The sequence below is a fragment of the Astatotilapia calliptera genome, chromosome 14 (genome assembly GCF_900246225.1).
Source record: "Astatotilapia calliptera chromosome 14, fAstCal1.2, whole genome shotgun sequence".
Lineage (NCBI taxonomy): Eukaryota > Metazoa > Chordata > Actinopteri > Cichliformes > Cichlidae > Astatotilapia > Astatotilapia calliptera.
Window position 1 is genome coordinate 19832280 of NC_039315.1, and position 26711 is coordinate 19858990.

Sequence of the window (26711 nt, forward strand, 5' to 3'; positions counted from 1 at the left end):
AAGCCTGCCATCCATGGATTCTGTCAGTGTTTTGATCTGTTCACCATCAACATTGCGTGCAGCAGCAACCACAGCCTCCCAGACACTGTTCAGAGAGGTGTACTGTTTTCCCTCCTTGTAAATCTCACATTTGATGATGGACCACAGATTCTCAATGGGGTTCAGATCAGGTGAACGAGGTGGCCATGACTTTTCTCAGTTCATGGGCAGTTATTTTGCGCCTTGGTTTTTCCACACGCTTCTTGCGACCCTGTTGACTATTTTGAATGAAACGCTTGATTGTTCGATGATCACGCTTCAGAAGCTTTGCAATTTTGAGACTGCTGCATCCCTCTGCAAGATATCTCACTATTTTTGACTTTTCCCATTTTGCCAAAGGAAAGGACGTTGCCTAATAATTATGCACACCTGATATAGGGTGTTGATGTCATTAGACCACACCCCTTCTCATTACAGAGATGCACATCACCTAATATGCTTAATTGGTAGTAGGCTTTCGAGCCTATACAGCTTGGAGTAAGACAACATGCATGAAGAGGATGATGTGGACAAAATACTAATTTGCCTAATAATTCTGCACTCCCTGTATTACTAGTACTTAATCTGTTATTTAGAGCATCATGGGTCAGCCTATACCAGCATGTTGCCTTTTCATTAAGCACTTTCCTTTCTTCTTTCACAAATGCACATAGTCACATGTAACTGTACAAACGTCCCTCCCAGCACAAGTTGAAGCTATAACTAGTTTGAATGAGTATTTTTGTCTCTGTCGCTGATCTGAACTGTTTGAATTTTGTGAACAGCTATGAGTTTGAGACATCAGTGCGGTGGGTAGTGAACTCAACTCTTAACCCCTCTCCGTGTCGGCCAGACTCACTAGCAAACCTGACAGAAGACGGTACACTACCTCAAGTGCCAGCCTCAGGTTTGTGCTGACACACACACACACAAACACACACTTGTGTAAATAAGAAATATGTCTAATTGTACTTGTCTTTTGCTCAAGGTTGTGAAGGCGAGTCCAACCTGTCCATGTGGATCTATGTGCTCCTTGGAAATGTTTTGCGCGGGATTGGAGAGACACCTGTTCAGCCTCTGGGAATCTCGTATATAGATGATTTTGCCACTGAGGAGAATGCTGCACTTTATGTTGGTAAGAAAAACATCACCTAGTGGTAGAGATACATTTGCTCTTACCTATTTTGACTGACATACTGCAGATGCACAACCAGAGAGAATCCCACATTGCGATAGATTTGAAAACTGAACGATATGTAGCAGATGTTTTGGTTATTTCTGTGGGAAGAAAGTCATGGGGGAGATAATCTATGGGCTTTATCTGCAAATCACTGATGACTTTCCTGCAGCATTTTATCATAGTTCCTAAGTCAGAGGTAGCAACTATGTGCTCAGACATGTTGTGGTTCAATTCTGGTGCCAACTTTTTGGCATGGGCAACAGTCTGTGCAGGTAGAGAACATGAAACTTGTTCTAGACTGTAAACCTGCACTGCATCAAAGGTAAGTTATGTGCATTGGATGTGCTACCAGGGCTAATGCCAAAGCCAGTGTTCTATTTCTACATTTACAGAAAATGATACTCCTCTGCACCGAAATTAGGTAGGATCTTCTTTTGCCCGTGCTTCACCTTTCCACAAGTTTCAACTTGGTAGTTTTTGCATAAACTTGCTCGAGGACAGAGAGACAGACACACAAACGAGGCAGCTCCTATCATTTAGCCAATAAATGCTCAGCTACAGTTCAGATGTAATAGTTAACACAGCCTTTGTTTGAACACATTATTAGCTCAGAACAATGTGAGGGTAGCAGAAAGTTCTGATTTTCTCTAAAGGAGAAAAAAGGTGATTTAAGTGACTTTGAACTGCTGGTCTGCTGAGATTTTCCTGCACAACCATGTGCAGAAGAGTTCAGAAGAGAATGACCAAACTGTTTTCAGGAAAGGAACAGTAACTCTGATAACCACCCATTACAGTCAAGGTATGCAATGTCACTGGGCAATTTTGCATATGAGCACCTCTGAATGCACAGTGCGTCAAACCTTGAATGAGATGGACCACACTGGTTATCACTTCTGTTTGCTGAGAACAGGAAACTGAGGCTACAGTTTGCCCAGGCTTACCAAAATTGGACAACAAAAGATTGGAAAAAAGCTGCCTGGTCTAATGAGTCTCGATTTCCAGTGCAACATGCAGAGGTTAGAGTCAGAATGTGGTGTAAACAACATGAAAGCAGGGTGGTGGTGTAATGATGAGGGGGATATTTTCTTGGCACACTATGTCTATCCTTTTATGACCACAATGTACTCATCTACTGATATCTGACTGTTTTATATGTCATGTGTCTCTTTTGGCATGACTGTCACATCCTAGGTTGTGTGCAGACCATTTCAGTGGTTGGCCCTGTGTTTGGTTACCTATTGGGCTCCCTTTGTGCCAAAATCTATGTGGACATTGGATTTGTAAAAATGGGTGAGTTTCATACTAACACATTTTTTAAATTGTTATTATGAGGCTAGACTGTCTACACAAATCGCTGCCATTAACACCATGACTCTGATTATTATCTGAGTGACTGTGGAATATTAAAAGTCCCTCGATTCATCTTTTGGTTTAATTATTGTTGCTGATATCATAAAAAAAACAACGGTGCCACAATAGCTGATAAGAGTTGATAAACATTAAAGGGTGAGCCCCAGCTAACAGTCAGATGTTAAAATAAAATCATAATAATAAGCACCATCACCGTTAGGAAAAAGCTAGAGGTGGATAAAATGTTTTGTACCCATTAAAATAAATCATATTTGACTGTGGTTTAGGGTCCTAAGGCCAGATCCACAAAACTATGCTGACATGGTTGTGTGTACACAAAAAGACAGAATGTTTTCTGTTTTAATACATTGTAATCATACATAGCCTGATATGCTTTTCCACAGTTAAATGAATATACAAATGCCCCCAGATAAACATCTGCAACTGAAACTGACTTGTGCAACTGCAGAACAGTTGGCTTTGCAGACAATTGGGGTTGTGGCTATTTATTTTACTGATTTATAATGTTTATTTTTAAATGATGAACGTGATAATATTTCTACACATATATCTACATATGAGTGAGCAGAATCTGTAGCAGAGGGATGACATTTCCTGCACTGGAAGCTTTCAGTTCTATGGACCAATACATGTTTGAGCAAACTTTGGCTGCTTTGGTTGTATCCAGGCAAACAATGCAAATAAAAAGCCCACTGTGTAAAATAGGTAATTTAACATGTTAATACCTCAAAACAAACAAGTGATAAAAAAGGGTTTGTAAACAACGAGCAGCAAATGTCAGCAAATCTTTTGATAGTTTCTGGCCCTAGAAATATTGCCAGTCACCCCCAGAGGCTGAGTCAGCAGACTCTTGGTTGGTTTCTTACATTGTGAGACTGATGGCTAATCAGCATTATTGCTCGATTTTAAATGTCAAAAAGATAATCGGTCTCAAATTGCAAGACTGAAAGAAACATTAGGCTAATTTTAGGACTGTGGGGAAAAAAAAGCTAAGGTTAAATTTGAATTTTGTGCTGAAATCTTAATTTAAATAATTATAAAGCTCATTACTCATTAGCATTATAAATGAAGTCTGATTGCTGAAAAGTTGCCAATTTAAAAAAGCCATGGGATTACATTTCTTGGTTTATACTGAATCTTTTTTTTACATTTCACCTGCATGCAGCTCACTCTATAAAACTCTATTTTTACCTGATCTAAAGTATCCACATTGTTACTGTACCATTTTTCGAAAAAGCAGCAATGTCTAAAGCAGCAGTGTCTAAAATTGCATTACCACTTTTTTGTGCACATGCATTGTTTATACGCTTAAACTCTGATACTGTGCACAGAGACTGAGACTTAAATACAACAGGGCCATTGTTAATGTTATTTGTAACACCTGTTGCCTGACTTCCTTTGGAGCTCAAATATCTGCTGTGAAAAAGAGTTTTTCATTCATAAAACTGAGGCCTGATGTTATCGGGAAAAAATGGCTCACATTCGTTGCGTGCACAATTCTAAACAGAGCAGGTGTACAGGATTAGCATCACTTAGGTAATGAGGCCAGCTGAGGAAGAAGAGGGACAAAGCCCTCTGGTCGGCAAGAAAGACTGAGAGAAAGAGACAGAACAGAACAGAACAAAGAAAAGGGGACAGCAGGAAAAAGCTAAAAGGAAAGTAGCCTTTAACAAAAAAAGGAGAAGAAAAATATAGAGTTTCAGATCAATTAAAAACACACAAAGGAGTAAACACGTGTTCGTCGGCACTGGATTTTGTTATTATTATTCTTAATCTAAAAAAATAACATTAGTTTCTATAGTTTTCCTATGCTGCATAATACATGTTCATAACAAAGTAACAAAAAAAAACCCAACAAAAAATAGCTTGAGTAAAAATATCAATCAGTACCATAAAGTACGTCATTTTCAGACTGGACACACAATCTGAGTGCTTAGAATAGATGAAAATCAGAAAACTAGTAGAATGAATAATACATGTACCTTGTTTTCAGAAAGCATTACTTAACTTTCATCTTCTTCCAAAACATAGAGACCATCACCATTACCCCATCAGATTCCCGCTGGGTGGGGGCCTGGTGGCTGGGTTACCTCATAGCTGGGGTTATCACCCTTCTTTCTGCTATCCCATTCTGGTTTCTGCCCCGCTCACTACCCGTGTCCAGGCCAGAGGTCCCAGAGAAGTGCACACCAGAGCAGACGAGTTTCATCAAAGGCTCTCCCCTTCTGAAGCACAAGTACTCAGCAGATGAACACACTAGCTTTATAGAGATGGCCAAAGGTAAGGAAGTCTATAGGTTATTGGGTGTGATGTTTTTATATATGTCATATGTGGAAAACAATGTTTCTCAGAGCACATTGTATTTGGGATTAACACTTCACAAACTTGCAGTAATAACACATTTTCTTTGTGTTAAAGTGAGTACAAGCCGCATTTTAGATGAAGAATTGCTTATACATCATATTGCCAAAAGTATTCACTCACCTGTCCAAATCACTGAATTCAGGTGTTCCAGTTATTTCCATGGCCACAAGTGTATAAAACCAACCTTGACATGCAAACAGCTTCTACAAGTATTTGTGAAAGCATGGGTCGCTCTCAGGAGCTCAGTGAATTCCAGTGTGCTGCCGTGATAAGATGCCACCAGGGAATGACAGCAACTCAGCCACTTAGTGGCACGCCATATAAAATCACAGAATAGGGTCAGTGGATGCTGATGCATGTACTGCGCAGAGGTCACCGAATTTCAGGTCAGAGTGAATCTTTACAGACCTCCAAACTTCATGTGGCCTTCAGCTTAGATCAAGAACAGTGCATAGAGAGCTTCATGTAATCGGTTTGCATGGCCATGGTTACATAACTAAGCGCAATGCAAGTTGTTGGATTCAGTGGTCTAGAGCTTGCTGCCACTGGACTGTAGAGCAGTGGAGACACGTTCTCTGGAAGCACAAATCATGCTTCTCCACCTTACAATGGACAAGTCTGGGTTTGGTGGTTGCCAGGAGAACAGTATTTGTCCGGCTGCATTGTGGCAAGTGTAAAGTTTGTTGGAGGAGGATTATGGTGTTTTTCAGGAGTTTGGCTTACCCCTTTAGTTCCAGTGAAAGGAGCTCTTAATGCTTCAGAATACCAAGACATTTTGGACAGTTTCATGCTCCCAACTTTGTGGACACAGTATGGGGATCGCCCCTTCCACATGTGCATAAAGATATGCCTGCACAGAGTCCTGACCTCAACTTGACAGAACGCCATTGGGATGAATTAGAGCGGAGACTGCGAGCCAAGCCTTCTCGTCCAATATCAGCGAAAATTGGTCAAAAGTTCCCATAAACACTACCTTACCTTGTGGACAGCCTTCCCAGAAGAGTTGAAGCTGTTATAACTGCAAAGGGTGGGCCAGTATCATAATAACCACATAGCATAACACACACACACACACACACACAGAAACACACACACACACACACACACACACACACAAAACACAATAATCACTTAAGTTCATATGTGTATGAAGGTAGATGAGAAAATAGTTGAGGCGATATAGTGTACCTGATGCATCACTGCCTTTGCATATTGCTATGTTTTTTGGCATATTACATCAATATGCCGACAATGTACACTCTGTACAATATAAAAAAAGTGGAGGCTCTTATCAAAACTTCACTTGCACAGCTTTATTATCCCTTTGAAAACTAAATGAATTTATACAGTGCAGCTCACCACTACGTCATCAAGACACTGAATCAGCTTTATGTCACGACTTAGAGAGTTATTGCTTATTTTGTGCTGATGTTAATGGCAGAGAAGGTTTGGAGATATTAACAGTACCACGTTTGAATCCAGCGAGCTCTTTAAAAAGACTGGTTCTTTCAAAAAAGGCTCTAAATGCATCCTGCGCAGCTAGGAATTTGATTTTAAACACCTGTGGTAATGGGACAGAAAACACCTGAATTCAAAGAGGTGCGACCCAAATACTTTTAGCCATATACTGTATGTATTGCATATTTTTGTCTTCCTACCTTCACCTCCAAACAGTCGCAGCAGATGACTGCCCCCCTCCCTAAACCTGGTTCTGCAGGATCTTTCTTCCTGCTTAAAGGGAGTTTTTCCTTCCTGCTGTCACCAACTGCTTGCTCATAGGGGGTCATGTGATTGCTGAGGGTTTCTCTGTATTATTGAAGGGTGCCTGCCTTACAATAAAGCACCTTGAGGTGGCTATTGTTGTGATTTGGTGTTATATAGGCAAGGCAAGGCAAGGCAAGTTTATTTGTATAGCACAATTCAACAACAAGGTGATTCAAAGTGCTTTACAGAGACATTAGAAACAAGAACAAATAAAAAGCATGATTTAAAATTGATTAAAACAAGCAAATAAACTAACTAACTAATTAACAAACAAACAAACAAACAAACAAACAAAACAGTATATAAAATCAAAACAGATAAAATCAGAACAGTAGATAAAATCAGTAGTTAAATGTAAGTTTTGAAATTTAAGCTTAAAGTGTGGATTTGGTGCTTTATTCAAATGCAGCTGAGAACAGGTGAGTCTTCAACCTGGATTTAAATAAACTGAGTGTTTCAGCTGATCTGAGGCTTTCTGGGAGTTTGTTCCAGATATAAGGAGCATAAAAGCTGAATGCAGCTTCTCCGTGTCTGGTTCTGACTCTGGGAACTGATAAAAGACCGGATCCAGATGACCTGAGGGATCTGGATGGTTCATACTGGGTCAGGAGGTCATTGATGTATTTTGGTCCTAAACCATTCAGAGCTTTATAGGCCAGCATCAGAACTTTAAAGTCTATCCTCTGACGGACAGGCAGCCAGTGTAAGGACCTCAGAGCTGGACTGATGTGGTCCACTTTTTTGGTCTTAGTGAGGACTCGAGCAGCAGAGTTCTGAATGAGCTGTAGTTGTCTGACTGATTTTTTAGGTAGACCTGTAAAGATGCTGTTACAGTAATCAAGCCTACTAAAGATGAATGCATGGACTAGTTTTTCCAGGTCCTGTTGAGACATCAGATCTTTTATCCTTGATATATTCTTGAGGTGATAGTAAGCTGACTTTGTTATTGTCTTAATGTGTTTTTCTAAGTTTAGGTCTGCATCCATCACTACACCCAAATTTCTCGCCTGGTTTGTGGTTTTTAGATGTATAGATTGAAGTTCTCTGGTGACCCGTAATCGTTTTTCTTTGGCGCCAAAGACTATTACCTCAGTTTTGTTTTTGTTTAGCTGGAGAAAATTGTGGCACAACCAGTCATTGATTTCCTCAATGCATTTACCAAGAGCCTGTACAGGGCCTCGGTCTCCTGGTGACATTGTGATATATATTTGTGTGTCATCTGCATAGCTGTGATAGTTTATTTTGTTGTTGTTTATAATCTGTGCCAGTGGGAGCATGTAGATGTTAAACAGAAGGGGTCCCAAGATGGAACCTTGGGGAACTCCACATGTGATACTTGTCTGCTCAGATGTGAAGTTACCTATTGATACAAAGTATTTCCTGTTTTCTACGTATGTTTTGAACCAGTTTAGTACAGTTCCTGAAAGACCTGTCCAGTTCTCCAGTCGTTTGAGTAATATGTTGTGGTCAACTGTATCAAATGCTGCACTGAGATCCAGTAAAACTAGGACTGACATTTTTCCACTGTCTGTATTCAGACATATGTCATTAAACACTTTGGTCAGAGCGGTTTCAGTGCTGTGGTTCTGTCTAAAACCTGACTGGAAGGCATCGTAGCAATTATTCTGTTTTAAGAAGTAACTGAGCTGTTGAGAAACTGCTTTTTCAATGATCTTACTTAAAAACGGGAGATTTGAGATCGGCCTGTAGTTGTTCATTTGTGTCTTGTCAAGATTGTCCTTTTTCAGTATAGGTTTGATTACAGCAGTTTTTAGTGATTCTGGAAACACACCTGATAATAAAGAAAAGTTGACGATCTGTAACAGGTCTGACTCTAAAGTCTTTGAGACCTTTTTGAAAAAACTTGTTGGCAGGACATCTAAACAGCAGGAGGAGGAGTTCAGTTTACCTAAGATGTCCTCCAGGTCTTTGCTGTTAATAGGTTGAAACTGTTTCATGGTGTTTAAACAGTTTTTTGGTGGACACAGTACATATCCTGGATCTGCTGTTGATGTACCAATTGCTTGTCTAATTTTTTGGATTTTTTCAGTGAAGAATTTGGCAAAGTCATTGCAGGCCATGGTCGAATGAAGTTCAGCTGCCACTGACACAGGAGGGTTTGTTAGCCTGTCAACTGTAGAAAATAAGACCCGAGCATTATGGCTGTTTTTAGTGATGATGTCAGAGAAGTAGGACCTCCTTATAAATAAATATAAATAAAATTGAATTAAAATGAATTTTAACTCATCTGTATTTTTGACTCCACAGACTTCATTCCAACCCTGCGAACGCTGCTGGCACACCCAGTCTATCTGGTCTACCTGTGCGTGACAATCATTCAGCTGAACTCTCTCATCGGCATGGTCACTTACAAGCCCAAGTACATTGAGCAGCACTTCAGACAATCAGCTTCAAAGGCCAACTTTCTGATGGGTATGGTACATGTTTCATGAACATTGTGCCGTTATATAAATTATTAGTGTGTTACACTTGAAAATGATCACAGACGACTAGGGAAAGCTTTCCAGCTTGTTTCATATTGTATGGGAGAAAAAGGACTCGGACGTCCCTTGTTTGATCAAATGAATTCTAGCGTCAAGTATGGAAACGGCGTTATAATGCAGGAATCATGTGTTTAACATGGTAATTATTACAGATTTATGGGCTTTCTGTCCATTCAGCGTTACCCTCCTCCTTCTTCTCTTTTACATTTGTTGGATGAAGCAGAAATAGAACTTCAGGGAGTGGATCTTGTTAGAGAAAGGAGAGCTGGGTTAGCTATATTCTAATTCAATCCACTAACAGCCACAGCTGCAGAGACTGGAGCTTTGTGAATATGAGAACTACTTTGCACATGAAATAAAATATCTAATGAAGTTCATAGCGTAAAATGAAAATATCTAGGTTCATGTGGTCTCATCAAGGGAGATGCCTGTGCTGACCAGACTGGCTGCATATGAAAGAGAATGTAATATTAGTGACCAGAGCTAATGACATGGATATAGATAAAAGACCATGTCTCCACATTGATGTTAAATAAAGCTATAAAAAGATAAAAAGCAGGGTTCTTTTATGATCATGGTAACTTGGAACTAGTGTAGGGTTATTTTACCTCCGGAGCTGCCTCACTTGCAAGGTAGGATAAGCAGGTGTCTGAAAAACAATAGTGAAGCTTTGATGAAAAATTTAAAATGTTACCGTCATTCATTGTTCGAATCCTCATCTAGCCTTTTAAACAGCATCTAATTAATCATGTGCTTTGCTGTTTCCTTTAATCTCAGGTGTGATAAATATCCCAGCTGTGGCACTGGGGATGTTTTCTGGAGGTCTGCTGATGAAGAGGCTGAAGCTGAACATCATGGGAGCAGCCAAGTTCGCCTTTGGCACATCCCTTATAGGTTACATCCTGTCACTGTTCTTCTTCGCAATGAGTTGTGAGAATGCCAAGGTGGCCGGGGTGACACTTTCATATGACAAGTGAGTCAGAGGCGATTATATGATGTGTCGAGGTTAATGGCTACTTGTTTGGAAAATTTATTTTTCCTCCAAACTATTAAACGCAGCAGAGTTAGCCATCTAATATTTGAATGATTCCTCACTATGGTGGCTGAAAGCAACACATTATTTAAATGTTTCATATCATGCATCAGAGTTGATTGCTATGTTTTTTGGCATTTCTCAAAAAAGAGGATTTCTCAAAAAAGAAAATGTATGATAAAAGTCCATTTAATCATGAGGATGTCGACTCATATTTAAGCAGAACTGGCAACATTTCCATGGAGCTGCATATAAAGGAGCACGAGGTACCCTTTTGTTAAGCATATTTGGGAACCAGTAGGTGATTACAAGCTGAAACCAACACAAAATCATCCTCTGGGTTTGCCTAATAATGCATGTCAGTATTCAGACACAGCTGAAGTGACACTGCTGAGATGAAAAGTTAAAAGTAGCCAGAGGGGTGCAGCGTGCTAATTAGTCCATGCAGCGAATGTGCCGAAGCTCGAAAACCAATTTAAAAACCAAACACTGCATGCGGTAAATAAAATATGGAATTTCCTAATGCTCAGCAACTTGCTTATTTAGTTTCATAAATGAATGAGGATTGCTCTGGTGCCAGTCATTTTTGAAGACACTGATGATTGGAAATATGCACGTTTGACTGTGTTTATTTGAAGCAGTAATATTTCATCTTATTACAGATTACATTGTCACCGTATAAAAAGGGGGTTGCTTGTAGTGATGAATCTAGAGAGAACTGTGGGAATTAAATCTGCAGCTTACTTAACAGTCTGAGCTCAAGATATAGTCTGAATCTTACTGTGTAAACTAGGTGGTGACGATTTAGGAAATAAACAGCAGGATATTCCTCTCAGGAGATGATGGACCAAAAAATCCACCAAAAAAACTGACCTACATTTGTCTGTAGGCCAGGAAGAGTGACTGAATATGCTGCACTTTGCTAACAAATTTGCCATATCACCTTGATAACGTATGTCTAATGTATCCCTAGAAACTCAAAATCCATATCAAATATATACAAAATTGTAAATAAGTGTATTTGTTTCTGAGTTGTACTTCTTTCTTATCATCTATCTTCCAGCATCGAAAAGATATCGTATGATAAGCACCCGCTCTTCACAGACTGCAACTCAAAGTGCGTTTGTTCATCGAGCGACTGGGACCCAGTCTGCGGTGAGAACGGCATCACATATGTTTCTCCGTGTCTGGCTGGCTGCACCACCTCTGCTGGCTCAGGAAAAAACACAGTAAGTTTACAAGCGGCTCAGAAAGTAAATACTGTACAACCAGAATCGGTTGGAAATTATGAGGCAAAAAACTTTGTTAGTGTCTCGTCTGTTTTAAAACTTGGAGTAGTCTTATATCCCAACTGCGTAACCTTGGCTGGCTCAGAAAAACATGCATTTTTCTCGGAAGTGGGTTTCTACGTTTCATTTGGATTACACACTGTTTTGCCATAAAAGTCCTTTGGCGTGAACTTCAAGGCATAATTCTCTCTCTTTTTTTTAAACTAAATGTTACTGAGAAGAGATCTTCTGTCACTCATTCATGACTGTGCATTCATTTATTCTCCATTGTGAGAATGAATACAGTTTTCATGAGAAAACATCGTAAAACTTGCCCACAGCTGGTTTAAAGAGAAAGATACATGCTTTAATATGAGAAAATAACAAAATGAGTTGTACAATCTTCTATTCCTGTATACTTAACCAATATAAGATAAAAAATAAGAATAAGACACTAATTTCATTGCATCAAATTGAATTGCTGGTAAAATCTCAAACGTGGGCAGCAGATCAGTGATCTGGAACCAGGCTATGTCGGTCTTTACGGCTCATGGCTGGTTTTTAAAAGGCGACTTTTTATGCTAATTCTTGCACTTTATTAAATTAACTTTACATGATTCACATTCATGGATGTTTCTGTCTGAAATAGGCAATTTTAGCTCCTCTCCCCTTAAGGCCACTCTGACCATATTAAGGAAATCCCCTCTCTTTGACGTCATGCTTTCGGCTTTTGGTGATGACTTGCACATGCGCAGACCTTTGGCAGTGTTTAAATGATCCTCCGCCCTTGTGAAACTATATTAATTATGATAAGTCTACTTTAATTGTTATTTATTGATTAGTACAGATATCAAGAAAGGGTATTCACAGTTTTGATGACTAAGTGCTGTTTTAGGGAGCAAGCATGTGACTGAGGGCCTTTAAGGGAAGCCCACACAGCCAGTGCTTTCAAGCACTGGCTGTGTGGGCTCTCCAAGGTTCACACATGAACCTTGGAGAGTTTCATGAGAATTAGATTTGGATATTTTCCACTGTTCCTTTTTCTAACATGTAGCACACAGCAGGAAATAGTCCACTTAGTTTAGGCCAGAGAGTTCCTTACACAGTGGAGGCAGCCTCTCTAAATCGCTGTACACAATCTTTTACATTAATTTGGTTGCTTACTTCCTGGGTATTATTTGCCTGTATATGATTGTCTTTATTTAAAGAAAGTTTGATTGACTAAAGGCTTGTGCTTTTTTGTACTGGTTTGAAGTTTTCTGTTAATCAGTAAGGGAGTTTTATTTAAACCAGCTAAATTCAAAATGAGGGAGTTTAATGCTAGATTTACTAAACTGCTTAAAACTGTCTTATGGTGTAAAAATGTTGCGACAAGTTAGTTAAGTCAAGTTAATTTATTTATTAGCACATTTTAAAACAACACAGGTTGGCCAAAGTGCTTTACAGCTAAATAGAATAAAACAGCAGGGAAATAGAGAAATAACAAGAAAAGCAAGAACCAAAAAGAAAAGAAACGTGTCAAAACTCAGTCAAAATTAAACACTAGTGAGTAAAGGCGTGTCTTTAAGTGAGTTTTAAACATCTCAAGGGTTGCAGAGGTGCTAATTTGAAGAGGCTAACTGTTGCAAAGTTTAGGTTTGACTACAGCAAAGGCCTGGCCTGCTCTGTGTTTAAAGATCTATTAGGAATAGTTAAAATAGGAATAGTTCAAAGTCCAGAAAGGTAAGAGGATGCTAAAGTCCATTTAGTGACTTAAAAACAAGTAATAAAATGTTAAAATCTGTTCTACTGGAAGTCAGCATAAGGAAGCCAAAAGTCAGCATCTAAAAAACATGGACAGAGTTGTGCAGCATCCCAAATCAATAACTGAATATTGACTTGAACAGTGTCCACTTTTATGCACATAGCACTGTTATTGTCCCAGGGGTTGTATTTGAGAAATAACATGCCGTGTATCACTTTTTCCATTAAACATGACCTGTGCCAGTATGTCTGAATGGTAATTCTCACTATTTATTGTATTTTTATACAGCGACATTGTTTTTGCACCTCGTGTTTTGCAAAATCTTTCTGCACTTTTCCTATAAAAAAGACATGAAAGACTACTATCATCTTTTGATTTGTATATAAATGTAGTTTGCAATTCTATGCATACAGGCTAGTGACAAAATAAAGGAAAACCCTCTCTGAACTCCCTCTATCTCAGTAAGGTGTTGGGCAACAATGCTTTGACACACACACGCACACTGGTTTTTCCATTAATTTGTCTGTAGTTGTCTGTGTCTAGCTATATGGTCATATGTGTGGAATATGCGTGTCTCTCCAGGTCTTCTCTAACTGTTCCTGTGTCGGTGTGGCTGGTAACTATACGGCCAGTACAGGTCACTGCCCTCAAAAGGACGACTGTGACAGGATGTTCCCGTACTTCCTGGCTCTCTCTGTCATCACTTCCTTTATCATCTCTCTTGGGGGGACACCAGGATACATGCTTCTTATCAGGTCAGATTAAATTTAAGGCATATAATGAGAAAGGATCTTGAAATAACTACATTATCCCTGTATTCGTATTAGCATTTATATCAAGCCTCAATTTCAAACTTTTAGAACTGTCTATTTAAGGTGGTACAAGAAGCATTTCTTGTACTGTTTAGTATTTTCCTTACCTTGAAATCCCCACACACCTGGGTTTGGGATAACAGTGGACAATTGGGAGGTTCACTCAAAGGACAGCCAACATTTCCTTGCCAGTATTTTGCTCGAAAGTGTGGCTTGTTGAGGCTGTGCCCGGCCTGGCATGCAGACAAACAGCGGTCGAAACAGCAAAGACAAAAAAACTTTGGTCATGATGAACATTTTTCCATTGCCGCACACAGAAACACGGAAATACTAACATCTTGAACCAATTCAGATTTAATAAAATGTTGTTATACTAATTAATCAGCATGTACACGGAGTTGTGCCTTGTGACTTTGAGCACAGACTTCCTGCAGCCATCTCTGCAGCATGAGTCTGTAGCCAATATAAATAAATATTAGGGGTGCAACGATATTCGTATCGATATTGAACCGTTCATACAGTGCTTTCGGTTCGGTACGCATATGTATCGAACAATACAACATTTGTAATTTATTTTATCAATTTTCCTTCTGACGATGCTGTCTGTGTTGAGCGCTCAGTGAATCTGTGTTCGACTACTCCGCCTAGGCTGCACTGTCAAGCGCAGATCCACTGAGAGCTCAACACAGACAGCATAGTCAGAAGGAAGAGCGCAGGGCAAGCTAGCGAGACAGAAGTTAAGCTCTCCTTGCAACAGGCAAATTGAACGTCATTCAGATCTGGCGTTTGGAATTATTTTGGTTTTCATGTGATGTATGACCCTGAAGGTAAGCGAGTCATGGACTAAAGTAAAACAGTATGTTGAATGTGCCATGCAATGCTCAATTACATTGGTGTGAACTAGTGTGTTAGCGCAGTTAGCTCGTTAACGTGTTGGCCGTCTAGCCCCATGCACGGAGTGATCCGCGGTGTTAACGGAGATTTGCCGTGTTGTGGCGTTAAGGTCATTTCAACGAGATTAACCTGAAAGCACTAGTGGGAACACAACGAATATGACTGCACATTTACGCTGACATCATCCTAGTGCAAAGACAAAAACAACAAGCATGCTACTAACTTTAGCCGAGTCATTTAGACAGCTGTTAGCACATGATTCTCCTTATGCTGCTGAGAATATAGCCCAGAAGAAGCGGATAGTATAGCTTTTATTTTGGAAAGAGACATTTCTCTGTAATAAACTCTCTTTTCCAAAGATGAGTGATTCCTCAATCAGATACAGGGCTTGCAATATCGCTAGCCCGACGTCCTGGAGCTAGGAAAAATATATGTCAATGCTTCTGCATTCTTTCGGAAATGTAGCTGGGTAATTATGTCATTGGCATCGGTGAGCCACTGTCAATATGTGACATATTGAAATCGCGTTTGAATTTGCGCTTGTTTTTTTGCTTTCACTTTGCAATCGTGTGAACTGTGTATAGAGAGCGACAGTACTGATCTGTGAGTGATGATAATTTGTGCACCAATTCCTCTGACATCGTCTTATTAATCGTTAGCTTACTATGCAAACATGACAAGTGAAATCTCCCGCAGCTTAAACATGTGAGAGGTTGATCGCGCAGAGAATCGCTGAGCTTATGTGAGTGAGTGTGTAAAAGCATTTCAGTTCTGCTGAGCCAAATAAGACAGGTCAGGGTGAAGAAGTGACAGCCAAAGAAAAGCTTACCACAAAACGGAAAAGTTACGACAAATCAGACTATAAGGCAAAAAGAAAGTGCAGCTTTATGGTTTCATGGACAAAAGAATTTCTGTGGCTGCAATATGACAAGCTAAATAACCAGGGCTGCACATAAGTGGTCCGCAGGTGCGCATTCGCTGTCAAAATAAAAAACACGCACAAGGGTTAGGGTTAAATTCAAAAACTGTACTTTTGAGTTAAAATATATATTTATAATTTTAATAAATGACAAATTAAAAATGCATGAACATTTTTTGTATCGAAAAAATATCGAACCGTGACACCAAAGTATCGAACCGAACCGTGAATTTTGTGTATCGTTGCACCCCTAATAAATATATAAATCAATATTTAAAAAATCTGTTTTCTAATTGATAAAGAAAAATCTGTAGATTTTGGTGATCTCTAATAATTAATATAGGTCATTATTACAGTTTTTGTTTTCTCATATGAGATATGAGATAATAAAAAGAATATGTTGACAAAGCACATTCGTGAGCAAATCACATAGTGACAATGACACGCTTCTGCAAAAACAAAGCCTAAATTACAGAAAGCTAGTATTGAATTACTTTATATTGTGAACATCCATGTGGGAGTGTTTGGACTGATAGAAAAAGTCCAAAATCTATGTCATCATGCACATTTTCCAAATCTATCCGATGGACTGGATTCGAGTCTTTGCCAGGCCGCCTTGATGAGGCTTGATACAATAAGCTACACAGAGATGCCCACACAGTCCATCTGAAAAGACCTAATGCTGTACCTGTTGCATGTGCATGTTTTGCATATGAAGGGCATATCATATAATTTGGACTCTTTAGAACAAGCCCTGTACTGTACTACTACTCCTGTAGTAGTTGAGTCAGTCCTAAATGCTTAATGTCATTTGTTGTAGTTACCATTGACTCTTACACAATTTTATACCTGCTTGTTTCACTACTGAAAACTTTGGAGCTTGTTTTCATAAAGCCTTGTATAAACTTCCTGTTATTAGCAGTGGCTGCATACTTGTTTGTGGATTTGTTTGTCTGCCAAACTTATAAAAAAGGGACTTTGTCAAATTAATATTTTAAAAAAACCCAACATTTGTTCTAGTGGTTAGTTGAGAATGACGGTGAGGGCAAATCTTTGCTCTGCTAGTCACAAATGATTTCAGTGACACTGGAAAGTCTAAAACAGATACTGTTACCTTGTTGACATGTCTGATCTCAATGTGTGGAAGTACACGTATCATTGAAAACTATGATATGCTCCTTAGCACACTGGTAATTACCAGTGTCAGTAGACATCAGTTTCCACAATCACATTACTTAGAAAGTGACAGGTGAACATTTTGACCTGCTGATAATAAACTGATTTATTTGATTTATGACAATAACTCTTGAGTGTCAAGTAGACATGTAACAGTAAAATAAATGTAATAATCCAAGACTACGCTTTATAGCAGCTCCCTTGTACCTGTTATATAGTTAATCCTGCCATCTGAAGCCAAAAATGCATTTTGGGCTGTTCTGTGTTCAGTCTTTCCTGAAAGTTGTTCACATGCCTGTGGGATAGCTGTAGGGCCGTTCACTCGGAGAGCCCGCTTGATGATACAAGTAATCTTCTAAGTCTTATCATAGAAGCATTTCCACTCCTGGATCCAATACACTGACACACAACCAGTCTTATTTGTGTACACAAAAACAGCATCAATGTTGTACAGAAACATCTCACACATCTTCAGGATTTTACCAGAGGTAAAGGTGGTATACAAACCCAAAATCATGTGTCATCAACCAGGCTTCAAATTTTCTGCCACACAGCGGCCTCTGGTGGTTAACTGTGGACTTTACAGTGACATGCTGTGACACATGCATGTGCTAATCATTTATTTTCTGCTTTGTTCTCCCTATAAATCCAACTCGGGTGTGTTTTTCAAGTAAAGAGATTTATGCTAAGGGAATTACACCCTCCTATATGCGAGCACATAAGCACACACTTAACACACAAACGTAGGACCTCTTAAAGCCATGTCAGCTGATCCTGTTGGATTCCAGTGGCCTGGCAGGAATGTAGTGACTTTGCGCTGTGCGTGAATAGTCATCTTATTATTCCTCTGTTCATTTTCAGAGATCAGAAAGACGGTTTAGTTTCCATAGGAATGGTAAAAGTTCTTCTTAACAGGTTTATCAAATGTCATATATTTTGTTGTTTAAGTGGAACAGCTATGGTTTACATTTTGTATTTACATTTACACTCGCTTGAGTAACAGTGGCATTACTTCTGGTGTTACCTAATAGGCTTTTTTTTTTTTGTCCAGTAACAATAGAAACTGATTTAAATGATAGTAACCATGTTCTATTTATTTATTTTATTTTATTTATGCAGGTGCATCAAGCCACAGCTGAAATCTTTGGCCCTGGGTTTCCACGCACTGGCAACACGGACCCTTGGTAAGACCTGTTCGGTAGTCGGGAATGTTCTGGGATTTGATCTTGGTTTAACTCTTCCTGAAAACCTTTGCTTTGTTTGTCCAAGTTTAGTCATAAAATGTTTGTTCAGATTTTTCAAAATAGTGTTCGCTGTTACCTGTTGTTTCATTTTTAGGAGACGTGACTGTGAAAAGACTTTGTTTCCTTTGTCTTACAGCAGGGATCCCAGCACCCATTTACTTTGGAGCCATCATTGACACCACATGTCTAAAATGGGGTCAGAAAAGGTGTGGGGGCATAGGAGCCTGTCGAATCTACAACACCACCGCCTACAGGTTGTACTTACACATGTACTATTCAGTCGTTTGTGAATCCCTTTTTTTAATTAGTCCAAACATTCAACATAATGCAGCCTTAAGTGTGACCTTCTGTAGACCAGACTTAATCTCATTTATTTGCTGATGCTTTACTGGAAATACTTTCATTGAGTTTGAACTGAATTAGCAGTAACCTCTTGCCTACCCTACTTCTTTTTTTCTAGTTTTTCTGTAACCCCTGGAAGCTCTACGTGAGACATTATAATTCCTGTTTATAGCTTCCAAATTATGATTATTAAAAATTAATAAATATTATCCCATTACCCTAGCTCAATTTTCTGGTACAACTCAACATAGGGAATCTATTGCAGCATTAATAACCAACTCTTGTCTGATGTCTTGCCAAATTTTGCTAATTTTCATCAAATCAATCTTTTTCGTGCCTCTCAGAATAGCATACCTGGGCCTGACTCTGAGCCTACGGACTATCTCCTTTATTATTTGCATCCCGGGCTTCATCCTGCTCAGTCGACAGCTGAAGGAGGAGGAACGAAGCGCCATCCACGGAGCTCTGAGGAACGGTGGAACCGAACTGGAGGTGCTCAGGAAGGAAGAGTTGGTTATTTCTAATTCTGACCAGCCACACCACCCATCAGAGAACAGCACAGATAGGCAGACACGACTTTGACAGAGCCAGCAGAGCTGACGGCCGCATATATACCCACAGTATGTCCAGAGCGCCGCTGCACACATGCACGCTCGCTCACATGCACGCTCGCTCACATGAAAACAAGATTTGCAGGGAATCACTTGTTGTCCAGTCATCTCATGTAAAACAGAAATTCTATATTTGTACTGCTGGATGTGTAAAGGCTTTGTAAATCTGACAGAAATTTGATATGACTGAAATATTTCTTGAATGTACATGCTGTTTTTCCTTTTAAGAAAAAAAAAATACAAACACGATATTTTTGAGTTGAAGAAAATATCAGTTAGGAAATGTGACTTGTACAGACTACTGCAAAACAGTACTATTTTAAACACCAGCATTTCAAAAGCTGCCTCTTTAAGATCTTTCTTTCAAAGTTATTCCAGCTGACAGTAGTGTTACAGAACTGAAGAGGTAAAGTGGCCTTATAAACCAGAGGCACAACAGCAAACTGATATGTCCTAAAAAGAAAAATCTGGCCTTTAGAGACCTGAGATATTTTTTTCTCCTTTAAGTGAGTTGTAGAATTGCTCGTTTCAGTAACACTTGGAGGATATTGATATGATGTTTCGGTATGTGCCTCATTCACTCAACTGTTACCTCTTAATGTGTGTTTCAGAGATCTTTAAAAAACAATTTCATTTTACTTTTAAATTTCAGATCATCGGCTCTTTACTCGTTTAGGAAAAAACAATTGATTTTTGCTTTTTACTTAAAAGCCCAAAGTTGTGAGTGTATAGCAGTTTGTTGTTTTTGTGCTTTCTGGATATGAACTTTGGGTCCGTTGATATTCATAATCACTAGAAATGGGAATTGTATTTTAGTGAAATCTGCTTCAGCAAACAGCTCTGCTTTTGTCAAATTCTAGAGCCATGACACTTACCTCTGAGTGGTGCAAATGTTTTAGTTTCACACACACAACTGACTAAAGCTGTTAATAGCTGGTATCAGATCAAATTTGCATCTTACACTTCTCAGTTGGGCTCCCCAGGCTCTGGTATTAAATAACCGTTGTCGTGCCTTGGATAAGGCAGAGATTGTATTGTTGCAACACTGATAAAGTACTTACTGTAAAAAAAAAAAAGGAGAAGAAGAAGAAAACACTGTGTGTGATTGTTGTTGCTGATATGTAAAAGTTCTGTTTCCATCGTCATGCGTTTCACTGGTTGGTGTTTCTACCTTTGTATTCTTTATGTGTGTCTTTATGCCAATGTCACAATTTTATCTCCCCTTTCTTCTCTTAAACATTAACCCCATTTTTGTAAAATCTGACAGTGATTTCTCAGTTGTATGAATCGAGTATGTAGCATTTTTTAAATTTTATACAACTTTTTTTTTAAAGAACTCTTTTTATCCCAGTCTGTCACTGAAATCCTGGACATTTTTTTTTTTTTTTTAGCATTTTCTTTCATTGAGAGCAAATGATCAGATATCTGACTGCTTAAACTAGAGCTCTGTTCAGGGATCTGATGAAATTATCTGAGGGTACACTAGCTGCTCTGATGTGATGTTTTGCAATGACTGATGAAGTCGTGATCTCTGGAATGCATTCAAATTCATGCCCAAAGTATTGATATGGTTGAAAGTCGAGTACCGATTATTGAGACTCATCGCAACACTTTTCTTTAGTGCAGCAGTGTACGAGTGTACACTGCTGCCAATCTCTATGATTCAGAAAACAGTTTCCTTCGACCACCCATTTGTGTAATACCAGACGCCCTTAATATGTACATCAGCAGAAAGACTAAATTAGCCCAGTTTAAAATTCAAAACGTGGTAAAGGATTTGACAGACTTTTTAATACAGACACACTTTCCCGGAGTGTTATTTTCTTCGGACAGTTGCAACAGCAGTAAGTGGATCAGACAGTTTCAGTTCAAGCCCATAGAGACTGTTTGATGTGAGATTATTTTCGAGTCTGTAGTTCTCTACTTTCAGCAAATGATAAAGCTTAGGGTGCATCCTACCACTGACACTAAAGTGTATTCAGAAGTATTGATAATGCAAACCCCTCCCCCTGCCCCCCAACACACACACACACAAATAAAATACATAAATACAAATATATATTTATACACATATGTCCCTACATGATTGTATATTTTCATGACAAAAAGCATCATCTGACCTGTTATTACAAGTGACAAAAACTTGCCTCAACATCACATGTTGTGGTATTTGTCACTTTCAACGGGAGCTGTGTGTTTTAAGTAATATGCTGGTTTCATAGTTTATAATATTTATAGATAATATTTATAGTAGCATAAACTCTATTGAAAATGAACACTATTTACCATGTAGCTTTTGTATTGCTGTTCTGCTGTGGGCTATCAGCATCTCATCGCTGATGAGAACCTGTAATCTAAATATGGCTTCTGGTTTGGTAGCTTAGGGGACCTTAACTGAAAGTATTTGCTTGATTTGTGGATGGATGAAATTAGGCAAAATTGGGTTTTAAAAACATGTTAAACTGCGTCCTTTAAAAACAGCGTGTGGATTGAAGGAGGATTTCTTGCATTGCACTGCTGTTAGGAATATTCTGAAGTTTCCTGCAACTTTCCACTCAAGTGCCAAATCAGATTTAGTCAGTCCCATTTTTTTATTTTTAGATATCAGGGTGAAGTGATATTGTTCCAGTAACAGAATGTTCAGTGTGACTCAAAAAAGGCATTCAATATAATTTTGCAGTCACCAGTTTTATTTCAAGGTCATGAATTCACGTTTTTCAAAGGAGCCGTGGACCCACAACACACGTACTATTTGGGTAAGTTGCAGCATGAGGTGACTGTGTCATCTTCAGGTTCAGTTTCAGGCTGACAAACTCAGAACGGTGTAGAGAAAGAAAGTCATTATCTCAATAATGTAAGGTCTTTGCTTGCATTAAAGAAATCAGAATGTAAATAATTTTCTTGGATTATTTTTGTAAAATTTCAAGGAATATCTTAAATGAAATATTAAAATAAAGAATTTTAATACCCAATCACATTATGGGTTTTTTGTGATTTGTTTCATTAGCTGGGAAAATGGAAAAAAAAAAAAATGGTTGTAGTGCAGGAGGCACACGGACCAGAAGGGAAGTGTGGTCCTGCTCCTGAAATTCAGATAAATGATTAACAGAGTTTGTGTTAAGAAGTCAAAACAAAGCGCAGGAAAAAATAACCTTTATTAAAGAAAATTCTACTTTCTACATCCACTGGAAAGGCACTTAAATCTGATTTTTACGTCCAAACAGCAGAGCGCAACATGAACATGTATTTATATTACCGGGAAAATGAACAATGGTAAATCACTAATAAAAAGCAAACATTTAAATATGTGGTGATGACAATCGCAGGTCCTGTTTCACAGTGACATGGATTTGTTTTGTTTGGATAATTAAAAGATACACAAAAATATATATATAACAAAACAAAGACAATCTTTTTTTGTGACATAAAATATGAATCCCAGCAAACTGTGCACCTTAACACAAAACTGACCATGTGAAGAACATCCAGGCAAAAACCTAACTAGGACTTAAAAAAAAAAAAAAGTTTTACTTTATGTGCCAGATCTTTTTACAACTTCAAATAAAAGGAAATAAAAAACTAAACACAGACACAAAAACAAAAAACAAACAGATACTGGCTAAAACCTCTACCTACTGTTATCCATTACAGCTGTACAGGTAAAAACATCTGGCACATCGGCTGAAACACCGCAAAACAAAAGTGAAGCTCATTTATCTCAGTGCAACTGTACATGCAGTCTGTATTTGCATACTAAAGTTAAGCTGCAAGTGGCTGCACAAAAACAAGAGAAAACCTTTAGCATAAAAATACTTTTGTAACCATTTACCACATTTATAGATCGACTCAACTTTCCCCATATCTTGTGCAAAGTGGCAAAAACAAATGAGACAGAAAACACTCATTTTGTTTGATATTTGATATATTAGGTGCTCTGTGATCAGTCCTGAGTCACTTACTAACTGAACTCCAATTGCTTTGCACAATTAATCTGCCCGATAGCGCACCCTTGAAAAAGAAAATCCTCTTAGTCAGGCTGCACCAGGCAGAAACAGATATTACTCATTCCATTTAAGCCAGTCTCGTGCTCTAATAAAGGTTTAAGACTTTTGAAACCATTGCTGCTACCAGCCGAAAGCATGTTCCTCAGATGAGCCAGTCTTTAATTTGTAATTAAATAGTATGACACACGGTGTTACAGATGGTCAAGCATGTGGTGCAATTGTCTGTGACTGAGCTAAGTAAACACTTTAACCTTTAACTTTTCATCTAATCTTCCTTTTTATTTCCACTGTCTCGCAGATTCTGAAAGGAGAGAAAATGAAAATATCAGTTAAAATATTATACTGTATTATACAATTCCACACTCCATAAAGGTTCAAAGTGTCTGTTAGTTGTTAAAGAAATGGATGAAAACCTGAAAGTGAACAGAATTTGCAGTCTTTCACTAGTGATTTGTGCTTTAAATGTTTCAACAAAACATACTCGAGGCCTAAGCTTAAACGATAAATTGATGGCTTCTTTGATCACGAAATATGGAGGAACCACACTGCTGATCTGAGGCTGCCTGCCTGATGTTAATTGTCTTGAATGTCACTTTGAATTGTTACATCTAGCTAGTGAACGATCCAGCAAATCATCACCCTGCTGTGTTCAGAGCTCAGCATTACCTGGAGCTCCTGGTGTTCTTTCAACAGCCTGTCATACTCCCTGGCGAGGCCCTCCATCTGTTTCTTCATTACATCTGCCTCTGACTGGGACTTCTTCAGACCTGGAGAGGAAAACAATGACACATGAGAACAAGGAATCCCCACCCCCCATGTCTTTGTTTACAGAAACTGACAAGTTATAAAAGCTACATTTGTTTCCAGGGAAGGTGTAGAGGACTGAAATATACACAGATATTAACCATCTCCAGAAGTCTTCAGTTCTTCTTTCAGTTTCTCCACTTCCTTCCTTAGCAGGTCCATGCCCTCAGCAGTAGCCCTATCACCCCGCCCTTCCATCAGAGTCTGATAACATAAAAATACATATATTCAAATCTTCAGTCAAATATAGTTATCCCAGTACCTCCAGTGGAAAACACAAAGCATATTCCAGGCATACAAACTGAACAGTCAAACCATTGAGCAGCCTATAAACATTAAATATGCTCTGGATGTGGATTAAAGGTTAAAGCTGAGTTGGGTAGCTTCCATTTCAATTCATCTTTATATGATTACAATCAACTGGGTACTCTGTTAATATAGCTTTAGATTATGTAAGCAACAAGCTAATATGTGCTATTAAAATCTGGACTTTGAAATTCTGTTTTATCATTCAATAACTGTGTAACTTATTCCCTGACCTATATGAGTTTCCCCACATGCAGTTCAAAGTGGGTTATTGATTACAAATAACAGATCTTTGTGCAATTACCTGTTTCAACAGTTCATTGTCCTTCATGTATTTCTCAGCAGTCTGGTTAGCATTTTCAGCCTGTGCTTGAAGAGCAGCCGTAGTCCCAGACGCTGACGCCAGCTGATTAATCAGAGTGATCAGCCGCTTCATAACGCTGCAAAAACACACAAAGGTTAGAGGAAAGCCAGGTTCAAAGTCCAGGTGTTGTATTAGAGCACAGACTCACAGCCACAGGAAGACGGCAAAACCAGAGATGTACAGATTCCTCTGGGCTCTAAAAAGCTTCATGTGCAAGTGGTCGAACATATTTGGTTGCAGCTTGGCATCGGCGCCGTGCTCTTTAGATGAATACTTTCTCACTTCACGGACAGCATCTTTAAAAACCAAAGAAAAAGAAATCCCCCATAAGTCCAAAAGTAGCCTTAAAAATACAGACAGGGATGATTGTTTGCTTACCGAGGAAGAGAACAATGAGTATTATGATCATGGTGAGAAACACTTTATTCCAGAATCTTGACATCCAACTCCAGATCCTCAGATGGAAAATGCTCTGCCATCTGCACAAACATTTGAAGTCACATCACTATGGTGCACAACATAACATTTCTTACAGGATTACTACAGCTGACAGTATATTTGACGCAGAATCAAACACCACACTTTGCTGCCAGTGGTGAGACAAACCTGACACATATGCACAATGTCGTCATTATTCATTCTTTAGTGTTTAGTTAGTACCTTTTTCAGCAATCCAAAGTACCACAAAGTGCACAATACAGATGAAGAAATGAGTTCAGGCAGGGTGGAGTGGGTGTAAATGAGTTTCTGGGGTAATTTGTAACAGAAGGATGGCAGCAAAAGTGTAAGGAAATGTTCAGAGAGACCTGCTATGATGTGTGAGTTCAAGATGTTGGCAGATTTTAATTTGAGAGTTATCAGAACAGACAAGCTTAGAAATGCATAGATCAGGGGGACATCTTAGGTTGAGATGGTTTGGGCATGTGCACAGGGATAGTGGATATACTGGACAAAAGATGTTGAGCTACTCAACAGGAGAAGGAAAAGAGGAAGACCACAGAAGAGATCCGTGAATGTAGTGAAGGAGGACATGCAGAGGGTTGGTTTGACAGAAGAGATAGAATGATATGGATCCACTGTGGGTACCCCGAAACTGAGCTACCAAAAGAAGAAGAAAGGATCTCCTTTGTCAACAGAGACCTGAGTGCAAAACCATATTCAACTTGAGAACAGAGTGACAGTTATACTTACCTCCTGGCAGAGATAAAGGGTAAACAGAGGATGACAATGACGCCAATTTCCACATAGAGAAAGAGAGCGACAGCTGTCCACTGCAACGTCATCTTTGCTGATGGCTTCTGAAGATAAACCAACCAAAAGACCGGAAACCTAACAGAAAACAAGAAATGGGAAAGGAATTGGTCTCACCAGCCTCCCTCAACAAACTATCAGGTACAGAGAAGGTAAGCTACCTATCGTACGTGGCCATTTCTCAGTAATAACACTACCGTTGAAAAAGACTGCAATAATCTCGAACCCAGTCTATTTACCTTAACGGAAGCTCGCAGAGGCTTAGAGTGAACTGTCAAACCGCTGTTACTATAACCTGGTTTCACAGCATCACCGCAACAAATACGTGCAAATAGAGTGCTCGTTTATATGTTTAACGGCTAGCTACTTTCAACGATTTCACTCTTCCATCTTTAGCCAGCGTTCAGTATCAAGCTTGCATTAACACATGAGCTAACGCTAACATGCAACTAACGCAGGTGATATAGAAACATACATTTTTTTTTTAACTATTTAAGACTATTATAAGGCCTGCTATAACACGTTATGCTAGATTCCAAGTAGACATATATGAAACTTCCAAAATACCGTAAAAGCAGCAACTGAGATACTTACTAGTTAGCTTCTGAAATCAAACAGGGCAAAGTAAGTTTGTCTTCCTGCACCAGCGAGTCCTCCTACCGCCTCTTCCGAAAGAATAGCTTCCGTTGCAGTTTTTCAAAATAAAAGCCGCGGCGCTATTACAATTTTTAATCTAAC

General features: G+C 39.0%; 2 protein-coding genes across 2 annotated transcripts in view; one reads left to right on the forward strand and one right to left on the reverse strand.

The window, feature by feature from the left end:
- Positions 1–22777, forward strand: part of LOC113035975 (solute carrier organic anion transporter family member 1C1-like) — a 41918-nt gene extending 19141 nt beyond the window's left edge. The window contains exons 5-15 of the mRNA XM_026191906.1: positions 804–925; positions 1007–1153; positions 2390–2488; positions 4601–4849; positions 8966–9130; positions 9979–10174; positions 11298–11463; positions 13829–14001; positions 18167–18231; positions 18428–18545; positions 18978–22777. Coding sequence (XP_026047691.1) covers positions 804–925; positions 1007–1153; positions 2390–2488; positions 4601–4849; positions 8966–9130; positions 9979–10174; positions 11298–11463; positions 13829–14001; positions 18167–18231; positions 18428–18545; positions 18978–19215 — 1738 coding nt within the window. The 3' untranslated portion in view covers positions 19216–22777. The remainder of the gene's footprint in view (positions 1–803; positions 926–1006; positions 1154–2389; positions 2489–4600; positions 4850–8965; positions 9131–9978; positions 10175–11297; positions 11464–13828; positions 14002–18166; positions 18232–18427; positions 18546–18977) is intronic.
- bcap29 (B cell receptor associated protein 29) lies at positions 22382–26648 on the reverse strand. Its single transcript, XM_026191908.1, has 8 exons — positions 26568–26648; positions 25914–26051; positions 25101–25201; positions 24871–25018; positions 24663–24798; positions 24154–24256; positions 23915–24015; positions 22382–23549 (listed from the first exon to the last, which is right to left on the reverse strand). The coding sequence occupies exons 2-8, from the start codon at positions 26003–26005 to the stop codon at positions 23514–23516; spliced, it is 717 nt and encodes a 238-aa protein (XP_026047693.1). The 5' UTR covers positions 26006–26051; positions 26568–26648; the 3' UTR covers positions 22382–23513.
- Positions 26649–26711: the final 63 nt, after the last annotated feature.